The 26,139-nt window shown below is 40.2% G+C and overlaps 2 protein-coding genes across 8 annotated transcripts in view; both read right to left on the bottom strand.

The window, feature by feature from the left end:
* Positions 1-6,899, bottom strand: part of CF1H1orf105 (chromosome F1 C1orf105 homolog) — a 59,018-nt gene extending 52,119 nt beyond the window's left edge. For 2 of the 5 annotated variants that reach the window (XM_060643532.3, XM_060643529.3), the window contains exon 1: positions 3,914-6,865. Coding sequence is in view for 2 of the 5 variants with exons in the window: in XM_060643529.3 (XP_060499512.2) it covers positions 3,914-3,934 (21 nt within the window). In the remaining 3 variants the exon portion in view is untranslated. Of the gene's footprint in view, positions 1-3,913 lie in introns of all 5 variants that reach the window. The other 3 variants (XM_060643528.3, XM_078441393.2, XM_060643531.3) reach the window with 3 other exon arrangements.
* An 86-nt stretch (positions 6,900-6,985) lies between these two features.
* The window catches only part of DNM3 (dynamin 3), a 573,673-nt gene continuing 554,519 nt past the window's right edge, over positions 6,986-26,139 (bottom strand). For 2 of the 3 annotated variants that reach the window (XM_060643516.3, XM_060643517.3), the window contains one exon: positions 6,986-16,808. In XM_060643516.3, coding sequence (XP_060499499.1) covers positions 16,739-16,808 — 70 coding nt within the window. In that variant the 3' untranslated portion in view covers positions 6,986-16,738. The remainder of the gene's footprint in view (positions 16,809-26,139) is intronic. The other variant, XM_060643518.3, reaches the window with a different exon arrangement.

The following is a 26,139-nucleotide window of genomic DNA, read 5'->3' as shown; positions in this document are numbered from 1 at the left end:
GCTTCAAAGGGGAGCCAGGAAACCAGACAGAAATTGAAAGCAAGAGGTGAGGACAAGAAACTTTGTTTCCGGGGGAAAGACCGGGGAAATGATACCATGTTTGTAGGCTGATGGAAGTGAAACAACAGGAAGTAGTAGTTGATGTGGGAAAGGTAGGATTACGAGTGAGCATTTGAGAGGAGAAGGGGTCTAGTGCACCAGTTGGGGGGCTGGCTTCAGACAGAGGACAAGATAGTTACTATGGTAACAGGTGGGCGGCAGAGTACATAAGATACAGACGCTTGTGGAAGGGTGGCTGCTAAGTGGGTAGAGGAGGTGATGGGGATTTCCAGTTCTTTTCTGAGTGCTTCAATTTTCCTAAGAAGTAGGAGACAGAATCAGCTGAGAGTGAGAACGAGGGATGAAATGATGGGGGAGTGAGGAGAGAGAAGGTAGGAAATAGTTTAGTACTTCGGGGCAGTGAATGAACTAGGGATGGCTAGTGTCATTGCTCAGCAGGATTAAAGGCTCACTTGAGCATGGAGATCATGACTTTAAAGTGAAACCAGTTAGGGTGTTGTGTGTGTTTTCCAGACCATGTGCAAACCAGAGTGGATGGAGAGTTGAATGTCTCTGGGGTGGTGGTTTTATCAAATTGAGAGAAGGACAAGGGAGAAAAGTATATGTGCATGGGCATGATTATAACGATTGACCGTGGCATTTTAGTTGGGTAAGAAGGAGAGTGAACCTTAACAGGGGCGAAGGACAGGGAGAGGAGGGACGGGGAAGGTCGATGAATTGGAGGTTCAAGCAGCTAGAAGGATAGGAAGTGAAGATCAGAGAATAAAGACAAGGTTTTAACTTTGGGAGTGAGTAGCTGAGGTAGAGTGAAGGACAATATCAGTGGAGAAATTAAGACCAAGAGAAAAGGCGGGATGGATGGGGTGGGATGTTGCAAGGATAATTTACACACATGTGAAATCCCCAAGAATGAAGACAGGAAGAGTACTGGAGACAGTGGCAGGGCAACAGGAGTTAAAATCGTCAGGGAATCGGGGAAAGCGAACTAGGGGCTGGTGGGTCAGAGGAACAGTGAAGGGTAGTATGTGCGATAGTCTGATGCCATGAGGTTCAAAGCTGAGGGTTTTAGGGAGGAGGGAGGAAGATGGTGAAAGAAAAAGTGGACAACAGGAGTGCCTACCCCACTCGGGTTCAGCAGTGTGAGGGGCTGTGGGAGACGAGAGGGCTGCAGGGGGAGCCGTGCCCTGAGAAGAGATTCTGGTTGTGTTAGAGCAAGGAGATGGAAGGCACATCCACACAACAGGTTGAAGATACAGGGGATTTTGCTGACCATGGCAAGCAGATTACACAGGGCACGGTGTAAGGGTTTCCGAAGTTGAGGAGGGCGGGAGGCCAGCACAGGATGGGTGTGTACGGAACCGTGTTGAGAGTGCTGGGGAGGGGGGTGACCTGGCCGCCTTGGAAGACTGACGTAGGCTGGGTAAAGGACCCATAATGAGAGTCCTCGTGGGTTCAAGACAGATGGTGTGGAGAATGCATGTGTTGGGGGTGGGGGCTCCTGTTTACCTTGAATGGGGTGCGGTCTTAGCGCACAGGCTTCCTCATGTCATCGTGAATATGTTAGTATTGCTTGCTAATGGAATTAATGTGCAAATTCTCCAGGTAATGGCACATTTTAGCAAGAGCCTTTTGGCTGTAATGACACGAACCTCCTGAGAACTGGGTCAACTTCCGACGGTGGGGCAGTGCCATTTGTAGTGTTCTAGAAAGTTTGATTTTGGGGCGCCTGGGTGGCTCAGTCGGTTAAGCGGCCGACTTCGGCTCAGGTCACGATCTCGCGGTCCGTGGGTTCGAGCCCCGCGTCGGGCTCTGGGCTGATGGCTCAGAGCCTGGAGCCTGCTTCCTATTCTGTGTCTCCCTCTCTTTGACCCTCCCCTGTTCATGCTCTGTCTCTCTCTGTCTCAAAAATAAATAAAACGTTAAAAAAAAAATTAAAAAAAAAAAAGTAAGTTTGATTTTGGGTAAAGTGAGCAGAGCGTAGATGAGAGCCAGAGTTTGATCAAGGTCCTGTGGACAGTCGGGCCTGAGGAGGCACCCTGTTGTGACCACGGGGAGGGCTCTGGACAGCTGAGTAGCGGGGCAGAGGCGGAGCAGAAACCACTGAACACCTGTAGGAGCAGCTAGCTTCCACCAGGCTCATGCTTCTGGCCGGTGTTTTTTTTTCTTTGCCAGCTCACAGGTGTGATTAATGGTGGTTTGTTTACCTTGGGAGACCACAGCAATCACCAACCAAACCAAAATACCATTTCCTTCCCAGATACATCACTGTGATTGACGAGGGATCCCCCAGAGATGAGGTAGTTAGGAAGCATCTGTTTCCCAAATGCCCGGCATCTGCTCAGCACCAGGGGCCTGGGACCACCGTGGTGCCCCTCACTCCCATTAGGTGACACAGGGGCAAAAGTGCCCGGGGAAGGGGCTCACACGGGCAAGTGGTTTTTCCTGCCACCATGTGGCACCAATTGGCACCTGGGTTCAAATGACACCCAGGATCAGCCTGAGGTCCTGTGCCCTACACAGACTCGCTCTACAATCCCTTGACCATATGTTGCCGGGACAATGGAACGGATTGATTTTGCCAATGCCGAGGTCGACGGAAACTGTGGTCCCTCGGGTCCCCGTAAAAAGCTGGCTCGGTGGCTGCCTCTGCTTTCCCAAGCTCTGCGGGCTCCCCGGTCCCCACTCCGGGCTGGCCCTGTGGCCTTGTGCGGAGCCCAAGTAACATTTGGACTCTGCTCACTGAGAACACTGTGGGCCTCCCACTCTTTGTAAATTGCAAAATAAACAGATCTTCAGGCCCCGGGCGGCTTTTGTGTATGCAAGCTGAGAGTATTTTTGTCTTTAAAAGAGAAAAAGGGCGGCAGGCAGAAGGAGCTGTCTCCTTGGCTCTGACTTGCTCTCGATGCCTTCTGAAACGCACCCGCAGCAGAGATAGGAGCTGGGAGAAGATACAGACCCGAAGAGCCAGAACGCCTGGTTTTTCAAGTGTCATATGAAGCTTCAAAAATATACTTTGTTAGCAACTGTTTTGAGAGAGAAAACCCACATCAGTGTCTTCCCCATTACTGTCTTGAGGATCCTTAAGTCTCATTGACGCCCCGGGGAGTTTGCTAAGGCTTTGTTTGCTCTCTGCCTGCCCAGGGCTCTTGTTCCTGAGGTTCACTGACGATGTAGACTGGGGCTAGAAATCGGGATCTGGTATAAAGTACTGTGAAATTCGATTTGATTTGAAACAGTACGGGAGTAGCAGATTAGTCTCGGCTCATCCCACAGCCAGCCATCTAATCCGCTTCAATAGTATCTTATAGTATAATAAACCAAAACTGTGGGTCTAGTATGCTAACATGTCCTGTAAACGGGGGCGTCTGGTAGTGAAGTGTCACCAGCTCCATTTGATTTATGCAGATTGAGACGCTGTAGTATTATAAAGGGATACAGAAGTTACTATTTTTTTTTTTTTAGCAATCTTTATCTTCCGGTGGGTGAGGTTCATGTTTTTAAAACGGACTCACAGTTGTAAAGGTTTACTTCAGAATCTCATGGAGCTGGATGAGAGACCCCAGTATCAGTTGAGGGTTTTATTTTTTTTTAATCCTACTTCATGCCGAGTTATGAAACAGATGTTAAAACAGTTTTCAAACTCTGTGTTAAAAGAGGATCAAAATGTATCCTGCTCCAAGCCCACCGAAAGTATCTGTGTCTGTAAAGGAAGAGTAGACGTTATTTCGTCATCTCCTTTTGGCTTCTAGTGTCAAGGCCATTTGGTGAAATACCCCTCCGTGTATATGTGGTCTGCATTTATTTACCAGTGAAACTCCCCAAGGGAAGGATTGGAAGTTTTATTTTTCCCTACCTTCAGTTCTCTTTTCTCCATCTCTCAGATGTCCTGGATTCTTCTAGCTGGAGACTGGGGGGACCTCCCTCACTGCTTCCAGTAAGGGTGCTGCCTTCTGATTCTAAAGCCTTTCTGTCAGAAGCCAAGGCAAAGGGCACGGACTACTTCAGTTTCAATTCCACTGGCCTCTCCTCAGCCAACACTTAGAAATGAAAACTTTGGTTTCTGATTGGCCGAAATGAGTTCTGTTGTTCCTTTCTTTGTCAGAGGTCAGAGTCACCATGTTCTGGAATGTTAGCTTGCACTGGATAATTTCGGTTCTAGAACCTAAGTGGCTTCTTCAGCACTGAAGTCAGTAACAGTTCTCCCTGGGAAAATGACTCACATTTTCTCCTGTCATAGCATCATGCAATAATAGCTTACTGCTATTTTGTAAGCTGCTTTTATCCTGTTACTTCGCTGGGTGCTCCCAGACCACTTAATAGGACACTATTATGAATCCAAGGAATGTTTGACACATAAATATTGGGACGAGAACATTTAAGAGATGGTATGTTTGTAAAAGGTAAAACGTTTTCTCATGATGATCCCGAGTTATGTTCAACTCTGAAGAACGCAGTACTTTTTAAACCCTATCAAATATTGAGGGTGGTGGTGGGGGCCGGGAGAGTTGGGGAAGGGTACATCATGAAACACAGAAACACTAAGGATAGTAAATAAATATGAACAAACCTTACCACAGTTTAATGTTACTGCAGGCTGCTTCTACCCCCAGTCCTACCCTCCACTCACCCCCTTTTTTCTTGCCTATTCAATGTGAGGAAGGGACTGCACTTTTGTTGAGACTGTGCAAGATTCCTAGGGAATCATTTTATTCTGTAATTTGGGTTTTCCTTTCTCATTGTTCATCAGGTCAACTTAAGCTTTAAACATCTAAACTGTGTAACACTGTACATAAAAGTAAGATCATGTTTAGGACAAAGTGGAAAAGTACCAAATAACCTAAAAAAGATGAATTGGTGAAAAACCTTCCCGTTGCCAACCTCTTTTTTGTTTGTTTGAGGAGGTGATATGAAATAATCAGGGAACATTGTCTCTGTTGGGATGGGGATGCTGGCCAATATTATTTAAAAACTCAAATGGCTGGGCTGGAGGTGGAGGCTGGAGTGGAGGCAAGGCCAAGGGCTGCACACTGTGCTTCATTCTGCAGCAACCCAGTCACCCCCAGGAATACTTGAGCCTCAGTTGATTCCCTACGTGGGGGCCTTGGAAGTTTCTTAGTTGCCAGTGCTTCTAACTTACAGTCACTGGACCTGGCGTATCAGTAAAAATTGATGGAATGTGCTTTGTGCAATTTTAATCAGAGAAACTAGTTTCGCATTTTTGAGTAGAGCGCATCGTGCTTATAAAAGATTTTCACGGTCCAGAGGGAGAGCACTGTGAGTGAGGGGTCTCCATTTTCTAACTGGAGGGTCCTGTCCACATCTACTTTGCCTGTCCTCGCTGGGGCCTGTCTAGGTCAGACACAAAGTACACGGAAACCCCCATTCCTGACGAACAATTTTTTACTTTCCTATCCTGCATTTTTCTGTCTTAATATGGTAAAGTGAGACATCTACAGAAGTGATCTCACCTAGTAGGAGATAGTTGTAAATTGTAATTTAGATCATATAAATCTTCGAAGAGAAAATTCTGAATTAAATCTTAAATCTTTTTTTAAAATCTGAGATCACAAATTTGGCAGATGTATTTATTACCTTAATAACAAACACTTTATTTGGATAATTTTTTTTTAATGTAGCTTAAAATTTCAGTGTTGGAATCACTATTTGAGGATTAATATATAAAAAAAGTTCTGTTCCTCCAAACTCATACAGATTCCATTCTTCCAGTACTTTACTGACACATTAAGAAATCTTTCTTCTCAAGGTGGCAACATTTCCTTGCACTTTTATTCTGAAGAATATATTTTTTCCCTGAATTTGCTGACTAGAATGTTTGAGATTTTTGTGCTTCAGACCTATAAAATTTTCCATGATCTTACATAATTTATCTCCTACCAAGAGTGTTTAGAAAAATAATAAAAACAGGAAAAAATGTTTTGGTGAATAACGATTATTAATGAGATACCTGGAGGCAGGTTGCAATTATGTCTTCTGTGTCTTTTCTAGATTTCTAGAAGTTTTACTTCATTTTTTCGCACTTAAAAAAAAACAGTATAGTTAGCATACAGTGTTGTATTAATTTCAGATGTACAATATAGTGATTCAACAATTCTCTACCTTACTCAGTTGCTCATCACAAGTGCGTTCCTCAATCCCCATCCCATATTTCACCCACCGCCTGCCCACCTCCCCTCTTGTAACCACCAGTTTGCTCTTTAGAGTTAAGAGTTGGTTTCTTGGTTTGTCTTTTTTCTTAGTCCATTTGTTGTGTTTCTTAAATTCCACATGAGTGAAATCATATAGTATTTGTCTTCCTCTGACTTATTTCACTTAGCATCATACCCTCTAGGTCCATCCATGTTGTCGCAAATGGCAAGATGTCCTTCTTTGCTATGGCTGAGTAATATTCCATAGTATGTATGTATATACCATATTTCTTTATCTGTTAACGGACACTTGGGCTGCTTCCATAGTTTGGCTATTGTAAATACTGCTACAATAAACAGGGGTGCATATATCTTTTCAAATTAGTGTCTTCATATTCTTTAGGTAGATATTCAGTAGTGCAATCACTGGGTCATAGGGCAGTTCTATGTTTAGCCTTTTAAGGAACCTCCATACTTTTTCCACAGTGGCTGCACCAGTTTGCATTCCCACCAACAGTGCACATGGGTTCCTTCTTCTCCACATCCTCGCCAACACTTGTGTCTACCTTTTCATGCTTTCATTGGACAGACATTTCAATTGAAGATAATTATTCTCCACCAAATAGCATCTTAAATAACCATGCTTTAAGAACTTAAACATAAGTATTTTTCAGTTTAAGTTCCTTACAAGATCAAACTACATATTTTCACCTTACCTGGTTTTAGTTGAAAATTATTTTCATCTGGGTCTTCTTTAGAAAATGAAACAGAACACATTTCATTTTTATATAGAATACACTTTGTTTTTATTATAGACATGGATCAAAAATAAAAGTTTTTATGTACATATGACATGTAGTGCAAATGAAAGGCTTTTAAATACCACAGATAGATATATTGTTGGAAACAAAAGGAGATGAATCATGGGGGTTAGGATGGTGGTCCTGGAACGGCAGGAGGGGGTCGCCTAGTGAAAACAAAATAAAACAAAACAAAATAACAACAACAACAAACAGATGCAGAGGAAGAAAACAATGTTTAAATTAAAAAGAAATCCAAATAAGAGCATGCAAAATTATCCCACAAAAGTCAAATTCAAGTCAGACAAAAAACATGCAGACGTGCAGGGGAAATGAGAAAACACCACACGGCAAAATTCGCGGTTCCCAGGACTTTTCCTGGCTCTTGACATTGTGCTAGGTACGAAACATTTGAGCCCACCCCCAAATCTGATGATTTTGTACCATGGGATGATAAACCCATGCAATCATATTCAGGAGAACTGGAAATAGTACCAGAGCCAAATACCTTTATAACCTTGAGTATTTTGTTTCTGAGCCCTGATTTTGTGACATTTGGTTCCTTCTAAAGATTTCGGTAAATGTTATAAAATCTCCATAGGGAGAGCAGAGTTGGTATAGAAATATGATAGGTAAAAAAAAAAAAAAAAAAAAAAAAATTTTAAGATGAGGGAAATTAGAAGGAGTCACAAGATCAAATGAGCCATGTAATCATAATGCAGAAAATGTCAGGGGTTGAACTTGTAAATAAGAATCTGCTCCCGGTGAATATCCTGGTATGATAGCCTTTCCAGGCGAAGGGAAACTACAAGGCTAGGCCTGGTCCATGGGACCCTGGGATTCCGTCTCAGAGTTGTATACAACTGAAGTTCTGATTTATCCTGAACTGGGTCCAGGGTAAATGAGATGGAGTTTGCCAGATCTTTCTCCATATCCCTAGCCTGACTTGCATCTTGTCAGGCCTGCGGTCGTGAAATAAGGATCCAGAGTTGTGCTTCATTTTGACATCAGCCTCTCTGGATGATTTGCTGCTAGAAAGTAAACTCTACGTTGCACTGAACAGCCCTGTAAGTAGGAAAACAGCAGGCCAAATGAAACTTTCCCACTGGTTTCCAGCAGAAATCTGTACTTTAATTTCCTCTTTCTAACCAAATTGGTAATGAACTCAACATTCCGGCAAGTCATGGACCTGTGAGGTGAGCTCCGTACCCTACCCGCTGTGGGACTTCTCTCTGGCTATTCATCCAGGTGTCGGACAACACGCACACTTCCCTCTTACTCTCATAAGACTTCAGTGAGTGGAGCAATGAATTCTACAAAAAACAAAAACAAAAACAAAAACTTCTTTTTCATCTCCTACGAGATGTTAATGGAGCAAAACTGTTCTATTTCTGAGCAGTGGTAAAAAATCTTACCTTCCCTGAAGTCTGAGACCAATTTTTCTTTGGTCCAATTTAAGTGGGCTACGCTAAGGAGGCCTCTCATCCATTTAAATGATGAAGAACTTGTTTTTGGTAACCTTTCAACTGCGGGGGGTCTGCAAGCCTTTAGCTTTAGAGATCCAGGTAATGGGTATCCCTGGTGTTTTCATGAAGAAAGTGTAATTAAATTCCTGTCAGGCTCAATGAGATTTATCACCCGCCCAGCAAACAGAAACTATTTTTGAGTTCCGAAGGGGCTTTAGAACACTTTAATTACCTCAGCAGGGTGGGGAGGTGAGCCATTAACCTGAACAGCAAGTCCATAGTGCTCAAGAGCCATTCTGTTAACATATGCCAAAGCACTTTCCTGTTTGAGCTCGTTTGGTGTTCTAATCCAGAAACAGGATCAGAAACTCTATGTCTTGGAATATATTTCACCTGACAGCTAGGATGTTGGCTTCCAACATCAGAGTGGCATTTATTCCCTCAGGCAGCTCCTTTCTTTTCCTCTTTACTTTCCAGGACCAACTTCCCTCTCATTGCCAAAAATGCACTGTCAATGATGACAGATGCGGTGGCTCAGTGAGTTCTATCACGGATCGTGGCGGTTTGGGTTTTCACTACCTTTCCAGAATTGTCTATATTACTTACACAATGCTGAAGTGCCTGAAGGCAAGCGCTGAACGTATTTGGGCTTTTTATATGAAGAGCTTTAAACATAGTACCTCATACTGCTGCTGCTTCTGACATGGAAGTTGGAATATTGAATTGGAACACGGAGCTGAAATACTGCGTAGCTAACAAATTTTAAAGGTCAACATGCTACTAGTCACCATACAAGCAAATCTGCCTGAGATTGTAGTCTCAGGTTATACTTTATGTTTTCTGAAAAATAACTTCAAAGAATTGAAGGAACAGGAGGGTAAGGAGGCAGGAAAGTATGTATGAAACATGGGCATAATTCATATATGAAAGACTCAATTATCAATAAGAGTGATGAATTACCCACATCCTCTTGGATCCACCTACCTCAACCCTACAATCCTTTCCTAGGGTGACATTCCTCTGGCGGGGTTCCTGGGAAGGTCTTAATGACTTTTTTCATTTCTGTTACAATCTCACCAAACATTCTCTGCTTGCTTTCTTTGCCTGTCATTTAGATAAACCTCGTATCTGAGATCAGTGGGTGAGTCTGAAGCCTTGGGAAAGTAAGACAGGAAAGTCAAGAAGGACAGCCATTCCTATTTTTCTTTAATCTTTAATTTTAAATCAACCTGGATCCATTCCTTTATAAGAATATAATGGGGTAATGTAATTAATTTAAAGGAGCTCTTTTTTGGAGAGTGAAAGAAAAAAAAGCTGATATGGAAAGTTAGCTGCGTCCTCCACAGGCTTACCAAGACTTGTTCCATGTATGTCTCCAATCTGCCTTCACGCCTCCTGATCTGATGGGACCTTCCTCTTTGGGTCCAGTGTACTGCTCTGACCAAGTCCAGAAAGGTGGTCATGGGTTGGGAACTCTGGTTGCTCTTACATTTGATTTTACCACCTGACTTTGTGTTAGTGACGGTCTGTACTGGACTAATCTCACTCAGTGCCTTTTCTCTCTCACCTAAAGCCCCTGAAACAGTCCTCACAACACTAGTCCTGTGAGGTGCTTTATGAACAAAGCATTGATGGTCAGATAAGCCTGAGAAACCTGTAGAAACTGACACTGTTAGACATTCACAATGCAATCTGATACTAAAGCTTCTGTAAAATCTTAGTAAAGAAACATTTAATTTTTAATCATCATTTCCCAAGTATATTTAACCAAGAAACCCTTGTGTTTGTGTAATGCCTACTAAAATCCCACGGAATGAACTTTGGGAAGCTCTGCATGAAGACTGTAGTTTTAGTCAACAGCTCTTGTATGTACTCTAATTATTAGGCTGCCACAGTGTCAAAGAACATCAACAAACGGTCTTAAAAGTGGCAATGCCAGGTATGTGTTGAAGTACTAGGAAGTAGGGTATGAGATCCGTCCAACCCAAATACCAGATAGGTTTCTCAGTATGAAATTTAAAGATTCTGCTAATAAGCAGAAAAACAATCTTGAAAACTGAGGAGTTATTTACACTGATGCCAGAGCTATTTAAAAAAAAATTTTTTTTTAACATTTATTCACCTTTGAGGGACAGAGAGAGACAGAGCAGGAGCAGGGGAGGGACAGAGAGAGAGGGAGACACAGAATCAGAAGCAGACTCCAGGCCCTGAGCTGTCAGCACAGAGCCCGACATGGGGCTTGATCCCATGAATTGTGAGACCACGATCTGAACCAAAGTCGGACACTTAACTGACTGAGCCACCCAGGCGCCCCTGTGCCAGAGCTATTTTAAGACTACAAATGGTAATTTGCCAAATAGTTACCAAATAAGTAGTTCGCTAAATCAGGTCCTTTGGTTTTGATAATTTCCAGTTAGAAATGATTCGGAATAAAGAATCATGCAGTAACACACACACACACACACACACACACACACACACACACCACAAGTGTACAGCATGATTCTCATCCTCTCTTTTCCAGTAAAGAGTTTCCTTTGAAGGCACTAATGTCTCCATTCATGCAAGATGTACAGATATGAAAAAGAAATTACAACAGGAAAGCATGAATTAATACAACAGCTTTTGCAATTCATCTTTTCACAATGAATGTATCCTGAACACAGAGAGGAAATAAACCAACATTCCTCTTCTCCCATTCCCTTCTTGTCTTCTGTTTTTGGGCGGATGGTTCAATCTGGGACTATGTACGTTGATACAGGACATATCATCAAAACTCTGTAACAAAGAGTCTCTATGCTCTGGAAACTGAAGACGAGGATGAGTTTAGTAACTACTGTTTAGTACTCTCCGATTCCATTTTCTTAATATTAAGGAAACTTAAGGGGTAACTTCTCCTCTCAATGCCCAATGAATAAACAATGGAGGCCAACTGTTGAGTCAAGAGCTCATTTTTTTTTCTGGTAAGAAATGCCTTCTGTGGATCTAACATTTGGGCAGAATATTTTCTTTCCTTCTGCATCCCAGGGTTTTTCATGAACATTTCCTTTTGATTAGCAAAATAAGATGGTGCCTCTTGTCAACGGTCACATTGCATCCTCCAACTGTCTAAGCCTTGTGTCCTTTTTTAACCTAGTTCAACACTGACTTTGAATCAGAAATAAAATGTCTCCTACTCTCCTGCCTTTGATTTGTCCAATTTGCTCTCTTTAAAAATCTTGTCCTTCCCCAAATTACTAACAGTAATGCCAAATGCTATTCTCCATTTTGTTAATTTTGGGCCAATTTGACCAAAAGGGTTATAAGTATTTAGAAGCCTCACATTTTACTGATTTGCATGGATATGACTCAAATATATTATACAAGAATGAGGAAGGGGGGAGTCCTTCAAATGTTATCATTTATTTCAGGTTCAGAAATAACAGCTTCACATTTTCACAACAGGTACATATGACCTTCAAGAATGATACAGGCTTGAGAAACTTGCTTCAAAAATTCCATTCACAGAGTCCATCCATATATCAGCATTAAGAAATCCTGAAAGTGCCAAGAAGACAGTGGAAAGTATTCTGGCTCAAATTAATTAAAGAATCAGTAGAGAAGGTTAAGATTTTGCTTCTATACACTGCTTCTTCATAAAAAAGCAAAAGAGGAATTTGATTCAGAAGAGGGAGAGAAAAGAAACAGACAAGCAAAACAAAGGCTATACATAGGAAATTAAACATACATCAAGTAATGGTGAAATTTCTGGACAAGAATAATAATTTTTTTTTTATCAAACAGGCAGCAGACAATGCAAGAGGTTGACAAGTAATTTTTACCATAATTTTTAAAACATTACACAATGAGCAAAGTTTAAGGAATTCCAAGGGTAAAAATTAAAAAAAAAAAAAAAAAATGAATGCCTTGAGCTGAGCCATGTGTGAAACTCCAGACCAGAGAGGTGAGAAGTCTCACCAGTATACCAGTATGAACAGGTCTTACGACAAACAGGAGACTCTTGTTTGAGTTCCCTCTCTCTTGCTCTCATACATATGCACATTCTTACACATATATACAGATAGCAAAGCATATACTACGTATGTTTCAAAATATTCTTCAAGTTTCACGATACAGAGCACCACGCAATTTTAAGCATACCAACTAGACAGGATGACTTAAGATTATCTAGAAGACATATTTGAGCTTTTAAGAAAGGAATGAGTGATGTAGCAAACTAATTATCGTTTCTCTACAATCATCTAGTTTTATTCACATTAAACTCTGAGCTCACAGGTAGCAGTCCTCTTGGTGGAATGATTTAAAACACTAGGCTTGAGTCTCATATATTATCTCCTTTCACTGGGTTCCTCAGTTCAGAGACCTACTATTTAGGCTTTATTTTCAGTGGTAAGGACATTACTGTCAATTTCAAATACTTATCTCGTTTACCAAATGAGAAATGTTTACCTGAAAGAGGGGGTGGATGACCTATCTCTGAAGTATTAACTTCTTCCCTGCATTTCTAGAAAATTTACTCAGAAAAGTCCATTATTTTTATTATATTGCTGTCCCTCCACTTTATTTTTTGACATTTACTATAGAGAAAAAATGACTGTGTAGACCAATTTAGCTTTTTTTAAGGTTCAGCTCAGCAATCCAAGAATAAATTTATAATTTCAATCAGACTTTAAAAGTGGGTTTCCAGATCTTACACTGCATTTGGCAAAAGTAATTCCTTCTTAGATAGCAGTGCTGTGGACTTAGGTCCAAATGTCTGTGGATATTACTCTACCGTGTTATCACAGTAATTCTGAGCTTTGTGCCTCTCCTGGACAAAATTTTGTAGACCTCATGTATGTTATCACAGTTATATGAACCGCTGTCATCACATACTACGGCAGACCCTCCAAAGCGAGCTCTTGTATTAACACAGTTTAAAAAATATATTCGTACCCACACACACAAAGCACGTGTACACATATTTACACCCATACATAGCATATATACACAATGCACAAACAACCACACACATGCTTGTGGCATTTTAACAAGTGCTCTTAAACCTACCCACCCAAAGGGGCACAAGACACATGTACTTACAGAAGTGAATCTACCATGTATATACTGTACACACAGAGACACATGCATAGAAAATACGTTTGTACACAGAAAACATCAACATTTATCACATACTGGTATTAGGTCCCATTTCATATTTGAGAATTATGGCTACAGTCTATACTAAAAAGTCATAAAATTAATCTACATGACTACTTTTCAATTCTAAGTTTAGAAGGCGTACAGTTATATCACAGGAACTGGTTTCCTTAGAATGTTTTGGAATAGAACAAGTTTGTATCTGAACAGGTAGGCAATTTGCTAATAACAGACCCTACTTGCTCTTCTGTGTTATAAATGACAGCTAAGATTAATATTCAGAAGAGTAATCTTGGTAGACGACTTCTGGAAATGCAATATATCTGTCCTAAATCAATACTATTTCAATAATCTGTCCACAATTGAGTAAACGGTTATTCCAATGAGTCAATAAGCATGCAATGTTTAGCGTGTGACAAGAAGTGATAGACCTATCAAACAAACATACACAGTTTACTTTTCCAAATCCTAAAAATACTGTTATGTTTTATCTGATTATGCTAGGCATCTACTGTGTAGACAACATCAGAGCAATCAGTTAGGAGGAAGCTACACAAAAGATGAGGGGTGCTACGGAAAACTCTCAGAAAGCTCATTAGGCTACATTCCCACCTTAAGGCCTGGTATCAGTGCACTTTCCCCACCTCTTAGAGCTGCCGACTTCATTCACACTGACATCTCCTTTTAGCAGGATGCAAACCTTGGGGACATGGTATTCATACTAATTGTATGACACAGTACTGCAGCAAACTGAAAGTATTCTCCAACATGACTTCTGAAATTCCAAGGGAAGCTGGGTTCTGTTAGAAATAACTCACAAGTAAAAGAACAAAAATGTGCCTACAAAGAGAGACAATTGGGACAGTGAAACTGTAGGATTATAATCTGGGAGCAAAAGCCAAAGGCGACAAATGCCATTGTTTATGACTATATAAGATCAGTGGAAAGAAACTTGGAAAAACATCTCCAATTTTCTTTGACATGGTTTGTGCTGATCTAAGAACACACCAGTGGTTATCCACAATATTTTCCTTTAACAGAAGGAAATTTTTGAAATACAGCAAAATGCAAAACCACATTTAGCACAAAGCCAAACCCTGAAGTATATAATCCGTTAGCTGCCTATTTTAGAGAATTCAAAGGAAGAAGCAAAGGAAATCCTAAAAAGAGGGAATTTTATGAAAAGACCTCACTGTAGATAATTTGTTTTGCTGTGGACATTTACTTAACACATTTCCATTTAGCTGCAGCTATTTTAAAAATACATTATGTATCTTGCACATCTGTTCCATTCACAAAAGAGTTAAAGAGTTAAGATTTTTTTCAAAAGAGAAAAAAAAAAGATGTCAGAAGATTTAGGGTGGTGTTCTTTATACAATCACTTGTAACTTAAAAGTTGAAATGTTCTTTTTGTAAATCTTGTATTCTCTGATTTTTCCCTATTGTAAGTGGGCTAGCTGTAACCCTTTAGAATAACCTCAGAACAATGCCATTCAACTTGGCAAGTTCTCTTTTTAATAATGGTTGAAAGTTTTTACTTCATAGTTTATGGGTGTCTGCTTTGGGTATAAACTACACAGGAAATTAAAGTTAAGTTAACATACAAATCATGTTTGCTGCTTTCAAAGGGAGACATTTCAGTTGGTGAAATCTGATTTACTTCTGTAGAATATGAAATAGTGTCATGGGACGCCACTATTCAGTGAGTACTTGCTCTGCTGTCTGGGAACAGTTAGCAGACAGAATTCCACTTGGCTTCTGGCTGTTTCCTACATGCTAATCATCTGGTCCTACATGGTCCAAAACTCAGCCTCAAGACTGAACTATTAACCCCCAAGCTAAACTGATTTTGTAAATTTTAGAAATGTTATTAGCATTTGCCAAGTTGCTTTAGATTTCAATGTCTTAATACCATTTAAAAAAATTTTTTTTTTAGAATGACTGGTATAGAGACTCTGAAGTTGTACAACTGTAAAAGTGTGAGCTCTGCTCTTAAACCATGGCATCTCTTACTAAATGACTTCTATTTTCATTCTAGGGCTCCCTTTAAAAATGGTTATCCCAGATAACCATATCTCAAGATCTATTGAGAAAGCCTAGAATGGATAGGAAGTTACATTAAACAGGTTTTAAAAGTAGGATAAATTCTTACACGGGGGAATTACAAATTAGTATGGAAAGAGAAATTTTTGCTCCAACCAAGTAAATAAATAAACAAACTGGAGTTAGTGTCAAAGTGTAGTTAGCCATGCCTAAAATGAGATCAGTACAAAAATTAAATATTTTCCATGTCAACCTTCACTGTAATCTATAAAGAGGTGAATATATTAGTGAATGAAGAAATTACATATTTCCAGACACTTCTAGAGATGTGAAATTTTGCTTCTTCCTTGAACTCTGAAACTAGCCAAATCTACTCACTGACTACCAAAAAATTAAGCTTCGATTCACTGTTGAATATGCTTCTAGCATGAAGCAAAACACAGTGGTATGAGGAAAAGCTCTCTAGAGCAAGCAATGCATTAACTTTTCCTTTGCAAACTACCTTGTGCTTCTGGAAAAGTTTTATTCTTAAGGAGTCCTAATTAAAAAAAAAAAAAAACAAACAACACTTCCTAGCAGTCCTATGAAATAAAGCAAAAGGAAAGAGGATAGATCTATAATGGGTAATTATAGAGTAGGAGGAAACATTAATAATAGACAACATAATTTTTGTCAGCCAAACAGAATGTGGGAAAATAAGTATGTATGGCTTAGGTCTAAGCCCACCATCTCATAGCTCTTAAGAATTATACTTAATGGGCTACCTGGTGGATAACCTGGGAACTTGTCCAAAGCAATTTCGATATATGCCAGGGTAGGCAAATGGTCTCCCACTACTGGGCTGCTATACAAACCTACCCTTGGTCAATATACGACATATAAAGCCTCGAAGGGTTAGCAGTTTTCAAGAGTCAAACTCCAAAGGTCCGATACACCATGAGCAAAGAAGATGAGCAATAATGCATTAGTAAAACTGGTTACTTGCCTACTGATGTCCACACATGCGACTACTCATGATTTACTGATCAAATATGTTGCTTTCGCATAATTCATTAGTAATTAATTGCCATGCCAGACACTTCATTTAGTCTAACAGGGAGGATTCTAGTGGACGGATTATAGTGGGACGAGTTGGTGATGGGGGTGGTCTCCGGCTAGAAAGAGAGAAAGAGAAAGGTAAAGAAACAAGTAGAATATCTAGCAGAAGGCTGTCCCAAAGACACTGAGAGAGTCATGGCACACATGCTCATGCACAGACAGGCCAGCAGGAGTGGTTGCCATCTGTAATGATTTTAACAGTGTCACCTCAGTCATCGAGCATTTTTAAGCAAAAATAAGCTAATTTTTTCATATGCAAATCTTTCTCAAAACTGAGGCTGTCCCTCCCAATACTCAAATAATAATTAAATCATTTAAAAGCTATCTGAAATATACTGCACATGTCTTCGCCAATAGAGAATGATTACATAGGGTGAACTCTGTTAGGTTATGCCGACTCCGGGAACGTATACGATATACTAGGCTTCAGGCTGGGTTTTGAATTTTTATTTCCCTTTAAACAATATTCTTCCTCCTTTTTCTCACTGTCAGAATGTTAGTTATCACTTCTCATTGCCTTTAGCAGTAGAATTCTCCAATTTATTCTTTTACTTCTAATTTGCAGGGACCTAGAAAACCAGAGAATCAAGGTTTTCGAGTTCTCTACAATAAGTGTAAACAGGCTCAGGATGAGTATCACTCAGTTTCTGGTCAATAACGGTGTTTCTGAGGTCAGCTGAGGTTGCTGAATGAACTCCAGAGAATGAACTATTACTGTACGTGAGAATCTCAAATTTACCATGTAATATTCTTTATTTTCTGAACCCCTACATTTACTTCCTAAGTGTATTAGTAAACTTTGTGTGGACTTGATTTTGTATGTAGTATCTTGGGGAGTAGTTTTTGTAACCAGCAAAATTCAACAAATTCTCCAAAGCTAAACCTTTCTTCTTGATAAAACTCTCCCATTGTTTTTTCAGAAAGATTCCTTCTGAAGTATAGTCATGTCTTGCAGTTGTTTCTGCATTGGAAACACTAGCATGATTAAATCAAACATCCCTTCTCAGGTATGAAGAAGTGAAGATAAAAAAATTAAAGAAAACAATCATAAAATGTTTAAAAATCACAAAGCTATAAAACAAAACTAGACGGTCAAGGAAAAAATAAAAGCAGAAGAGATATTGTTGACCAGTGGTATAAATACCATTTAGGCACAAACCCATAGATATTGGCAGATATCTATGGTCCCTGCACCTGAAAAATGTCCAAGAGGCTTTAGAGGAAAGATTTCCTTGGGAAGGTGCACTCCAATTTAACCTCTTATGCTGGTCTTATCATTAGGCAGGCACTCTATTTTATTTATTTATTTTATTTTATTGTTTATTTTGAGAGAGAGAGAGAGAGAGAGAGAGAGAGAGGTGGGGAGGGGCAGACAGAGAATCCCGAACAGGCTCCGCGCCACCAGTGCAGATGCGGGGCTCAAACCCATGAACTGTGAGATCATGACCTGAGCGGAAGTTGGACACTTAACTGACTGAGCCACCCCGGCGTCCCCAGGGACTCAGTTTTTTAAAGTGTAACTGGAGATTCCTTACAGGCACAGTAACCAAATTAAACCGTTCAATACTAGTTGTTTAATTTGAGTAAACAAATAAGTCCTCTTTTTTCCAGAAAGGCTACTGGCTACCATGACCACCTGAAATGTTTTGAGTATTCCCTGCTAGGAAAAGTCCTCCCAAACCATGCGAAAGCACCTGCCTTTCCACCACCATACTGCTCGTTTTCATTTAAAAGGACCATATTTATTTAGCTTATGTCCTGAATCTTGAACCTGAATCATTTTCTCCTTTGATGTGAAGTTTCTAGAGGCCAGAGGTCACATCCACTTAACTGGCCTCATACAGTGTTGAGCGTGATATTACATGCAATTACGTCCTCAGTGCTGTTTTGTTCATCTGCTAGGCCTGCTCTCCATCCTTCAAGACTCACCTCTGTGATGTCTTCTCTGACCTACTTCCCCCATCTTGATACAGTTGCTTCGAAAGCATCTCAGCATATTTCTATTACAACCATCACACTGAATCCTAATTAGGTTTGTATGTTTACCTCCACTGATGAGAAACGGGCTGTATCTTACTCATCTTCCTATTCTTACAGGGTGTGCTTATCATTCAGCCACTGAACAACTGACCACTGACAATTGAATAAATTAAAGTTATCCCCAGAAGTAAGAAGCAATTGATGAATACAGGGTGCCCAGGTGGCTCAGTTGGTTAAGCATCCAACTTCAGCTCAGGTCATGATCTCACAGCGTGTGGGTTCAAGCCCCACGTGGGGATCTGTGCTGACAGCTCAGAGTCTAGAGCCTGCTTTGAATTCTGGGTCTCCCTCTCTCTCTGCCCCTCCTCCTGCTTGCACTCTGTGTCTCTTTCTCTCTTAAAATAAACTAAATAATAAAAAAAGTAAAAAGAGAAGCAATTGGTGAGTATTCACTGATCTTTACATTACATAAAGATATTTGTTAGTCAATCATTGCTGCTGCAGAAAGAAAAAAAAAGCTACAGTGACATGTAGGATTTTGACCTTTGGAAATGTTACCTATAACGTATATACTCAATTTTTTAATAGATGTTTGGAGTAAGTATTAAATAATAGGCCTTCTGTCCTCAGCGAGTTTGATAAATAGTCACATAACCCATAGAAATGTATTCTTAGCAATTAAGCAGTTCTGGGAGGTGAGGAGGGAGTTGGCCAGAATTTGAACTTGAAGGAAGGAAACTCTACCAGAAGATTCAATAATGGGTTGGACTTAATTAGGGGATTTTTTTTAAGTGGATATTAAATTACAAATTCAGTGAGAGGCAGGATACAACATGGCATGGTGGGTTGGTAACTGTTTCCTGCATGCATGATAGCTTGCACCAAGGATTGTAGCAAAGGGAGAAACGAATACAAACTAAGTTCTCTTCTGATCCTTTTGTTCTTGGCTGAAATGTCATTCCCCAGTGCTTCCTGACCATCCTATAGTTTCCAACCACCCTGCCCCCAGTCACTTCATGGTATTTGTGTATTTCATAGCACTTAATCCTGTTTGTAATTATTATTTATTCACTAGATTATTGCCTATAGTTTCTGATAAATTCCTTAAGAGCAGAGACCACATACATATTGTGTATTTATTATGTATATTCAGCATTTAGCATAATGTGATTATGCAGTGAATAAAAGAAGGCAGTGAATAAAAATTTATTAAATAATGTACAAATGAATGACTGAAAAGTGTCTAAACAAAGATGTTTGGCTAGGTTAGAGTACAGGCCAGATCAGAGGGGACAGATCCAATGGGGCCAAGAACAGTTTTGAGGTGTTTATCTGCGAGTTTCCGCTGATAGAGTACTAGATCTGGAGTCAGGAGACATGAATTCTAGCTCCAACTGCCAATTTGTACCTTCACTAACCACCGGAAGTTCTTTAGAGAACTTCCTGAGTTTCCCCATCACAGGCATAGGAGACTCAGACTAGATGATCTATAACATGCTTTCTAGTTATACGTTGCATGCAAAATTTATTGAGCGTCTACTATGTGAACTGCATTATGATGCATGATTTTTAAAAACTCAGAATCTATTCAGAGTGGAAGATGAGCAGGATAGACAAGTATGCAAGTGGTTTTTACTATCGCACCTCATTTCAAGTGGAAAAAGCAGGGGCAAATATGATTTCAACTGCAATATATAAAACTTGGAAGATGTAAGAGAATGTAGGTCTATAATGAGGTTATAAGAAATTAGAAATTATGTGATGAGGATGGGAGGGAGGAGTTCAATCATGGGGATAGAGAAGGGAGAGATTTAAATGTTCTGATGGCCCAACTGCTGCTCATTAATCTCGTCCCCAGTTTTGGATCATGCTGATGGACCAAGAAAAAGACAACGGTAATGGGCAAATGCAGAAAGGAAGCAAGGCAGGACAGTAGGGGAACGTAACTGTCTGCTCTGTGCTGGCACTTTTGTCTTTTCTTGTCAAACTTGCAAGATCTTTGGCTCGTGGCATGGTTTTTAATAAAGAAATCAGGAGAATCTCTCCATTATGAGCTCTTTAAAAGCGTCCCTTAGGGCCTTGCATTAAATAGGCACTGCATACCTGCGTGGTGAATCAATGACTAAAAGGATAAAGGACAAAATTTCCATCATGTACTTTCAAAATAATTGTGACATCTTTAAAATATGCGCCATTTCAGGTTAAAGTAACCCATATATATATATGCTTAGTAATTAAAAATCCTGAAAGATCCCCCTCCCCACCCTCCTAGAAGGAATAGGCATCATTTTGTTTCTAAAACAAGAAAACTCTACTAGGAAGCAATTCAGGAGGAGCATTAAGTTGTTCAGTGTGATTTTCTTAATAAGCGATGCTGTTTGCCAACTTGAAGACCAGAAATGCATTTAAGGTTTACTGTTAAGACCATTTCATTGGTCTACTTCCTAACCATTCAAAGAGTTTCCAAAGACATTCACCTCATAAGACAGTTTGTTTTGGGCAAAGCAAAATTGTTTTGTACCAAATTTTGCTCAGTTGCTTTGTTTAGTGATGGGCTTCATTAAGTAACCCATTACATGGAACTGGAGCATCTTGCATCACTTAGTGTTTATTGAAACACTGTGTTGTGTGTGGGCGGTTTATGGTTATGATAGAAGAGCCATGTTTCTGCTTCCAAATCAAAGGGGAAGATGTAATACTTGCAGTTGCATTTGTAGCTGCAGGGATGAACCTTTTACAGTCTTTTGGACAATGACAATTTTTGTAAGAAAGTCCAATGCTCATGCAGGGTGGGTGGCATTGAGGGCGGGGGTGGGGTGGGGACTGGCTTTACTGATAAGAGAAAAATGCATTATTTGTCTTACTGTCTCTTTCAGTTCTCTTCTAAGAATGGAAGAACTAAAATTTCATCTGCTCTGCTTTGAGTTAGCTGGTTTTGAGTATTCACGATGTGAGGCCTATCTTAACAGGGGTTGGGGGAGAATTCTATAGGGCAAATTGCTTTAGTGTGGGGTGGTGGTGGAAATAAATGACTGTTCCTCTAGTTTCTTGCCGCCAGGTACCATAACACTGATTGTTGAAATGGCTTGGTCTTTCTGCCCCTGCCTTTATTCCTTGTTGGGGTGGGAAGTGGGAATTATGAGACTGGTAAATGTATGAGCCAGACTGAGTCTACGCAGCTCAGTTTCCTTCCTCCTCTATGTTTAAACTAAGATTTCCTGACTCCCAGGCCAGGATTCTTTCTACTGGACAGTTACATTAGCATGTGCTAAGGCAATGGTTCTCAAATTGGACCATAAGTCAGAATTCCCAGGTGGGCTTGTGAAAACTGAGATTGCTGGGCACCACACAGTGTTTCTAATGTGGTGAGATATTTCTAGCAAGTTCCTAGATGCTGCCGATGCTGCTGGTCCTGGGACCAGGCTCTGAAAACCATTGTTCTAAGGTATAATAAGTGATTTTGGTCTTACTTTATTAGCAATTCAATTCACTTGCAGATAAAGTATGAGCAAAAAGAGAAAGTACCGAAAAAAAACTCTTAAGAAGGATGAAGAAATGATTATAGAAATACTTTGACACGTTTGAGAATTAGATGTAAGATGGGTCAGAGAGGTGTTAGGTTTATTTTGTAAAGACCAAGATACTATATATCTCTGGTAGTTTTCTTGTTAGTCATCACCAGAAGAATATACTTGCTTAGGGAAGCTTGTATTTGCTTACGATAATGTCAGTAAGTACAGAAAGTAAGTATCTATGAACATGCATTCCAAATTGTCATCTTTGGAGAGGGTTAAGACTGAAATCCAACCTGAATTAGCTAGGTGAACCACCCTCCCCCCCCCCCCCAAAAAAAAAAAGAAAAGGAAACACTCAAAAAAGATATACAAACATTAACACATCTAGAGGAATGAGATATACCTACCAGGGTAGTATTTGCCTAGAAAAGGATATGCAACAGGCTTCTTTATACCACAAGTTCTCCTTATTAAAGATAATTGAGGCTTTAAAATACTTCTGTCTCAAAAATTCAATTTACATAGAATTACATCAGGATGATGGTAGAGTTACACATCCCAGTTTCTAGGAGTCTCAGGATCTGATACCAACTTGCCCAACTTGTTTATCTTATTGATGAAACAGGTAAAAAACAAAACAAAAACAAAAACACCCTTTTTTAAATGAAGGGTTTTGTGTACTGAACCATAAGAAGTAAGGCTACATCTGGGGAATTTCTTAGAAAACAGAACAAAATAGAACTAAAACAAAAACTGCTTCTGAGTTTTCTAAAATCATAAAGAGCACCTCCCACAGTGGGCTCTGCTGGGCTTGTCTCGAAAGCAGCCCCAGGCAAACATGGCCCTGGTGGATCAGCTGAGTCGGGGGTGCCCATAGTCTCTCTCCCTTGGGAACTGTAATGCCTTGTCTCTCCATGGTCCTCCTGAATTATGTCATCCTTGCATTGTTTTTCACAGTTTAAGGCATGTATATATAGTTTATACATAGTTCATCATCTGAATGACATTAATAAACTTCCAGTGAACCAAGATTATTCTTTTTTTTTTTTTTTTTCCAAGATTATTCTTTATCCTGCTGACAGTCCTCCACAGCACCTGCAGAGGGCAGTGTCCCAACCAGTAGTTCAGTGGATGGGAATGAATGAATATGCCAAGGACAAATCAGGAGAGCACCTCTGGGTGAAATGGAACAGCAACTAACTAAGACCTTCCTCTTGCAAATGTCTGCTCTACCAGCTTATGAGACAGTATTTTAAACACAGTTGCATTTGTGCTTTGCTTCTTATTTTGAGCATTTATTAACAAAACAGATCTTTGCATATCTATAAGCTATGAGGCTGTTTTAAAAAATGCTACGACGGTCAGGATATTGACCACATGGAAGATAGTAGTTTGTAATTTATTATAAAAAATAATATAGGCTGCTATCCAGCATATTTTTGGCCTTTTCAGCGTTAGTAACACAATGAGCCAATACTGTCCAAGAATAGTTTACAGTAGATGTTGGAAAGAACAGAGAACTTGGAGTCCACTTAAAGGGTTTAAGAATTCTCTAATATGATTCGTGCTACATATTAGAGCCAGTTTCTTTCCCCTGTGAAAATGAACCCATGATTTTATAACATATGTCATTGGGAAAGTATGAATCAGTTGATGGAATCTGAAGTAAGAACATAAGGGGAAAAATAGTCCACAACTGTTATTTGATGATATAAACATCTAATATCCTGTATAAATTAGTCCCTGAGATAAATGGTAATTTTAATTTCCCTCCCCACATGGATTTCATTCATAGGGACAGTACAGATATACCCACTTCCGTGACTCCAGCAAAAAAGTAGCTTAAAGGATGATTTGCCCACATTAACTCTGCTCACTTTGTGATTTGTACAAAATAATTTTAAAATAGCATTCAGGCAGGCAAGCGTTTGAATAGAACAGAACAAGAGAGAAAGTATTTGTGTTTCAATTCTTAAAAAAATTTTTTAAAAAATATTTATTTACTTTTGAGAGAGAGAGAGAGAGAGAGAGACAGACAGACAGACAGACAGAATGCCAGCGAGGGAGGGGCAGACAGAGAAGGAGACACAGAATCTGAAGCAGGCTCCAGGTTCTGGGCTTTAGCACGGAGCCCGATGTGGGGCTCGAACCCACGAGATCATGACCTGAGACAAAGTCGGATGCTTAACCTACTGAGCCACCCAGGAGCCCCTAAATTGTTTCCTACAGTACACTAAATATTGGGTTAATTCCAAAATAAATTTCGATTAAGTGCTGCACATCAACTCATTTTGTATTCTTTCATTTCCCAGTAAGCCCTGTTTATGTGCTACGTGCTGTGTTAAGTCAGAGGTACGGAAACATAATCACTGCCTAGGAGTTTCTATTCGAGATGGGGCAACAGTGTAAGTGCTCTGACAGGGCTGTGCCTCAGGAGTTTCAGGGACACCTGGAGTCTTAGCCTGGGATTGGAAGGTTAGGGGGTTAGAAGGACTTCCAGAAAGCAAGGGAAGTTGAGGGGACTGGCAGCCCAAGAAATAGGAAATAGTATGTGTGAAGGAAAGAAAGCTAGAAAAAAAAAAAAAGCACTGTCAGTTTGAGAAACAAAATGTTGTCTTGTTCTTTATCACAAGTGTCAAAATTCCTTGTTTTGCTCTGAGTCCTAATTCATAAAACGGAGAACTTAGAGGGTTTGGGGTTGTATTACAATATGATTCCTTAACAGCATTATTTTTGAGATTAAAAAAAACCCATGGTTTAGCCTCTGGACTGTTATCACTGACAACAGAAAAGCTGGGTGGAGGGAAAGACTCAAAGATCCGCAAAGAAGCAGAAGGTGAGAGGGATACAGTGGTAAAAGAAAGGATGTGGTTTGAAAAGAGTTTTACACGCACATGGCTATTGAATGAAGTTAGGCAGTGTCCCTTCCGATGATTTTCTTCCATTTCTCTCCCTTTCTCTCTCCTCTTTTCTCCCTCCCTCCCTCCATCCCTCCCTCCTCCTCTCTCTCTCTTTTGAGAAATCCCCAAAGAGATCTCCAAGAACTTACATGATGTAGAAACCTAGTCCCATTGATGTTGCTGGGGCACAACTATGTCTAACCCTCTTCATCTTCTTCTGTCCTCTTCTCCCTGCCCTCCCCCTCACTCCCACCCCAGGCACCAGGGGAAGGGGTTGGCCAACTCCGCCATTTGGGGGAAGGAGGAGAGGTTGGGAAGGAGGTGCTAAGAACCAGCTACTGGGAGAGGAGATGCACATTCCTTTGTCATCTCAAGTTAGTGAGAAGAGGAAAAAGAAGCAGGGATGGGGAGGAAAAAGGCGCCCCTTTGAATCTCTACATAGAACTGGAATATTCGTTCCTGGTTTGGAAAGACAGAAAAGGCTTTTTGTCCCTCTCTGATAGAGGGCAAGAGCCTTGCAGCCATGAGTATCTGACTTGGGGCCTTACCTCAGACAGGGCAAATATGTGACTAGAAATATTGATGGAAAAGTTAACTTTCTAATTCCTTTTATTTTAGTAACAAAAAAACAGAGATCAAGGAATTTGAAGACTTAGGGAAGATTTATGTTGCACCAGTGTTTCACTTCTGCCTGACCGTGATACCTGGTGAATTAAAAGGCCAGTTTTAAAAGCACCACGTGATATTTTTTCTGGCCACTTACACCTATAAGTCCAAGTGGCAGAAATGGAGACAAAGAGTTACCGGTTTACTAATTACAATCCCAGTGATGATTTAAAAAAAAAAAAAAAAAAAATCCAGCAGGAGGAGCTCTAACATGCCTTAGAGCTCAAGTTTTAAAAACAAAAAAGTTTAAAGCAAACAGGAAAACAGAGAGGCAGTGTGCCTCACAAGCTGCCATGTGAGTGAACAAATATGTGACTAAGTCCAAT

The sequence above is a fragment of the Panthera onca genome, chromosome F1 (assembly GCF_046562875.1).
Source record: "Panthera onca isolate mPanOnc1 chromosome F1, mPanOnc1 haplotype 2, whole genome shotgun sequence".
Classification (NCBI taxonomy): Eukaryota; Metazoa; Chordata; class Mammalia; order Carnivora; family Felidae; genus Panthera; species Panthera onca.
Note: the sequence above shows the minus strand (reverse complement) of the source record. Positions and strands in the feature narration are given on the sequence as shown.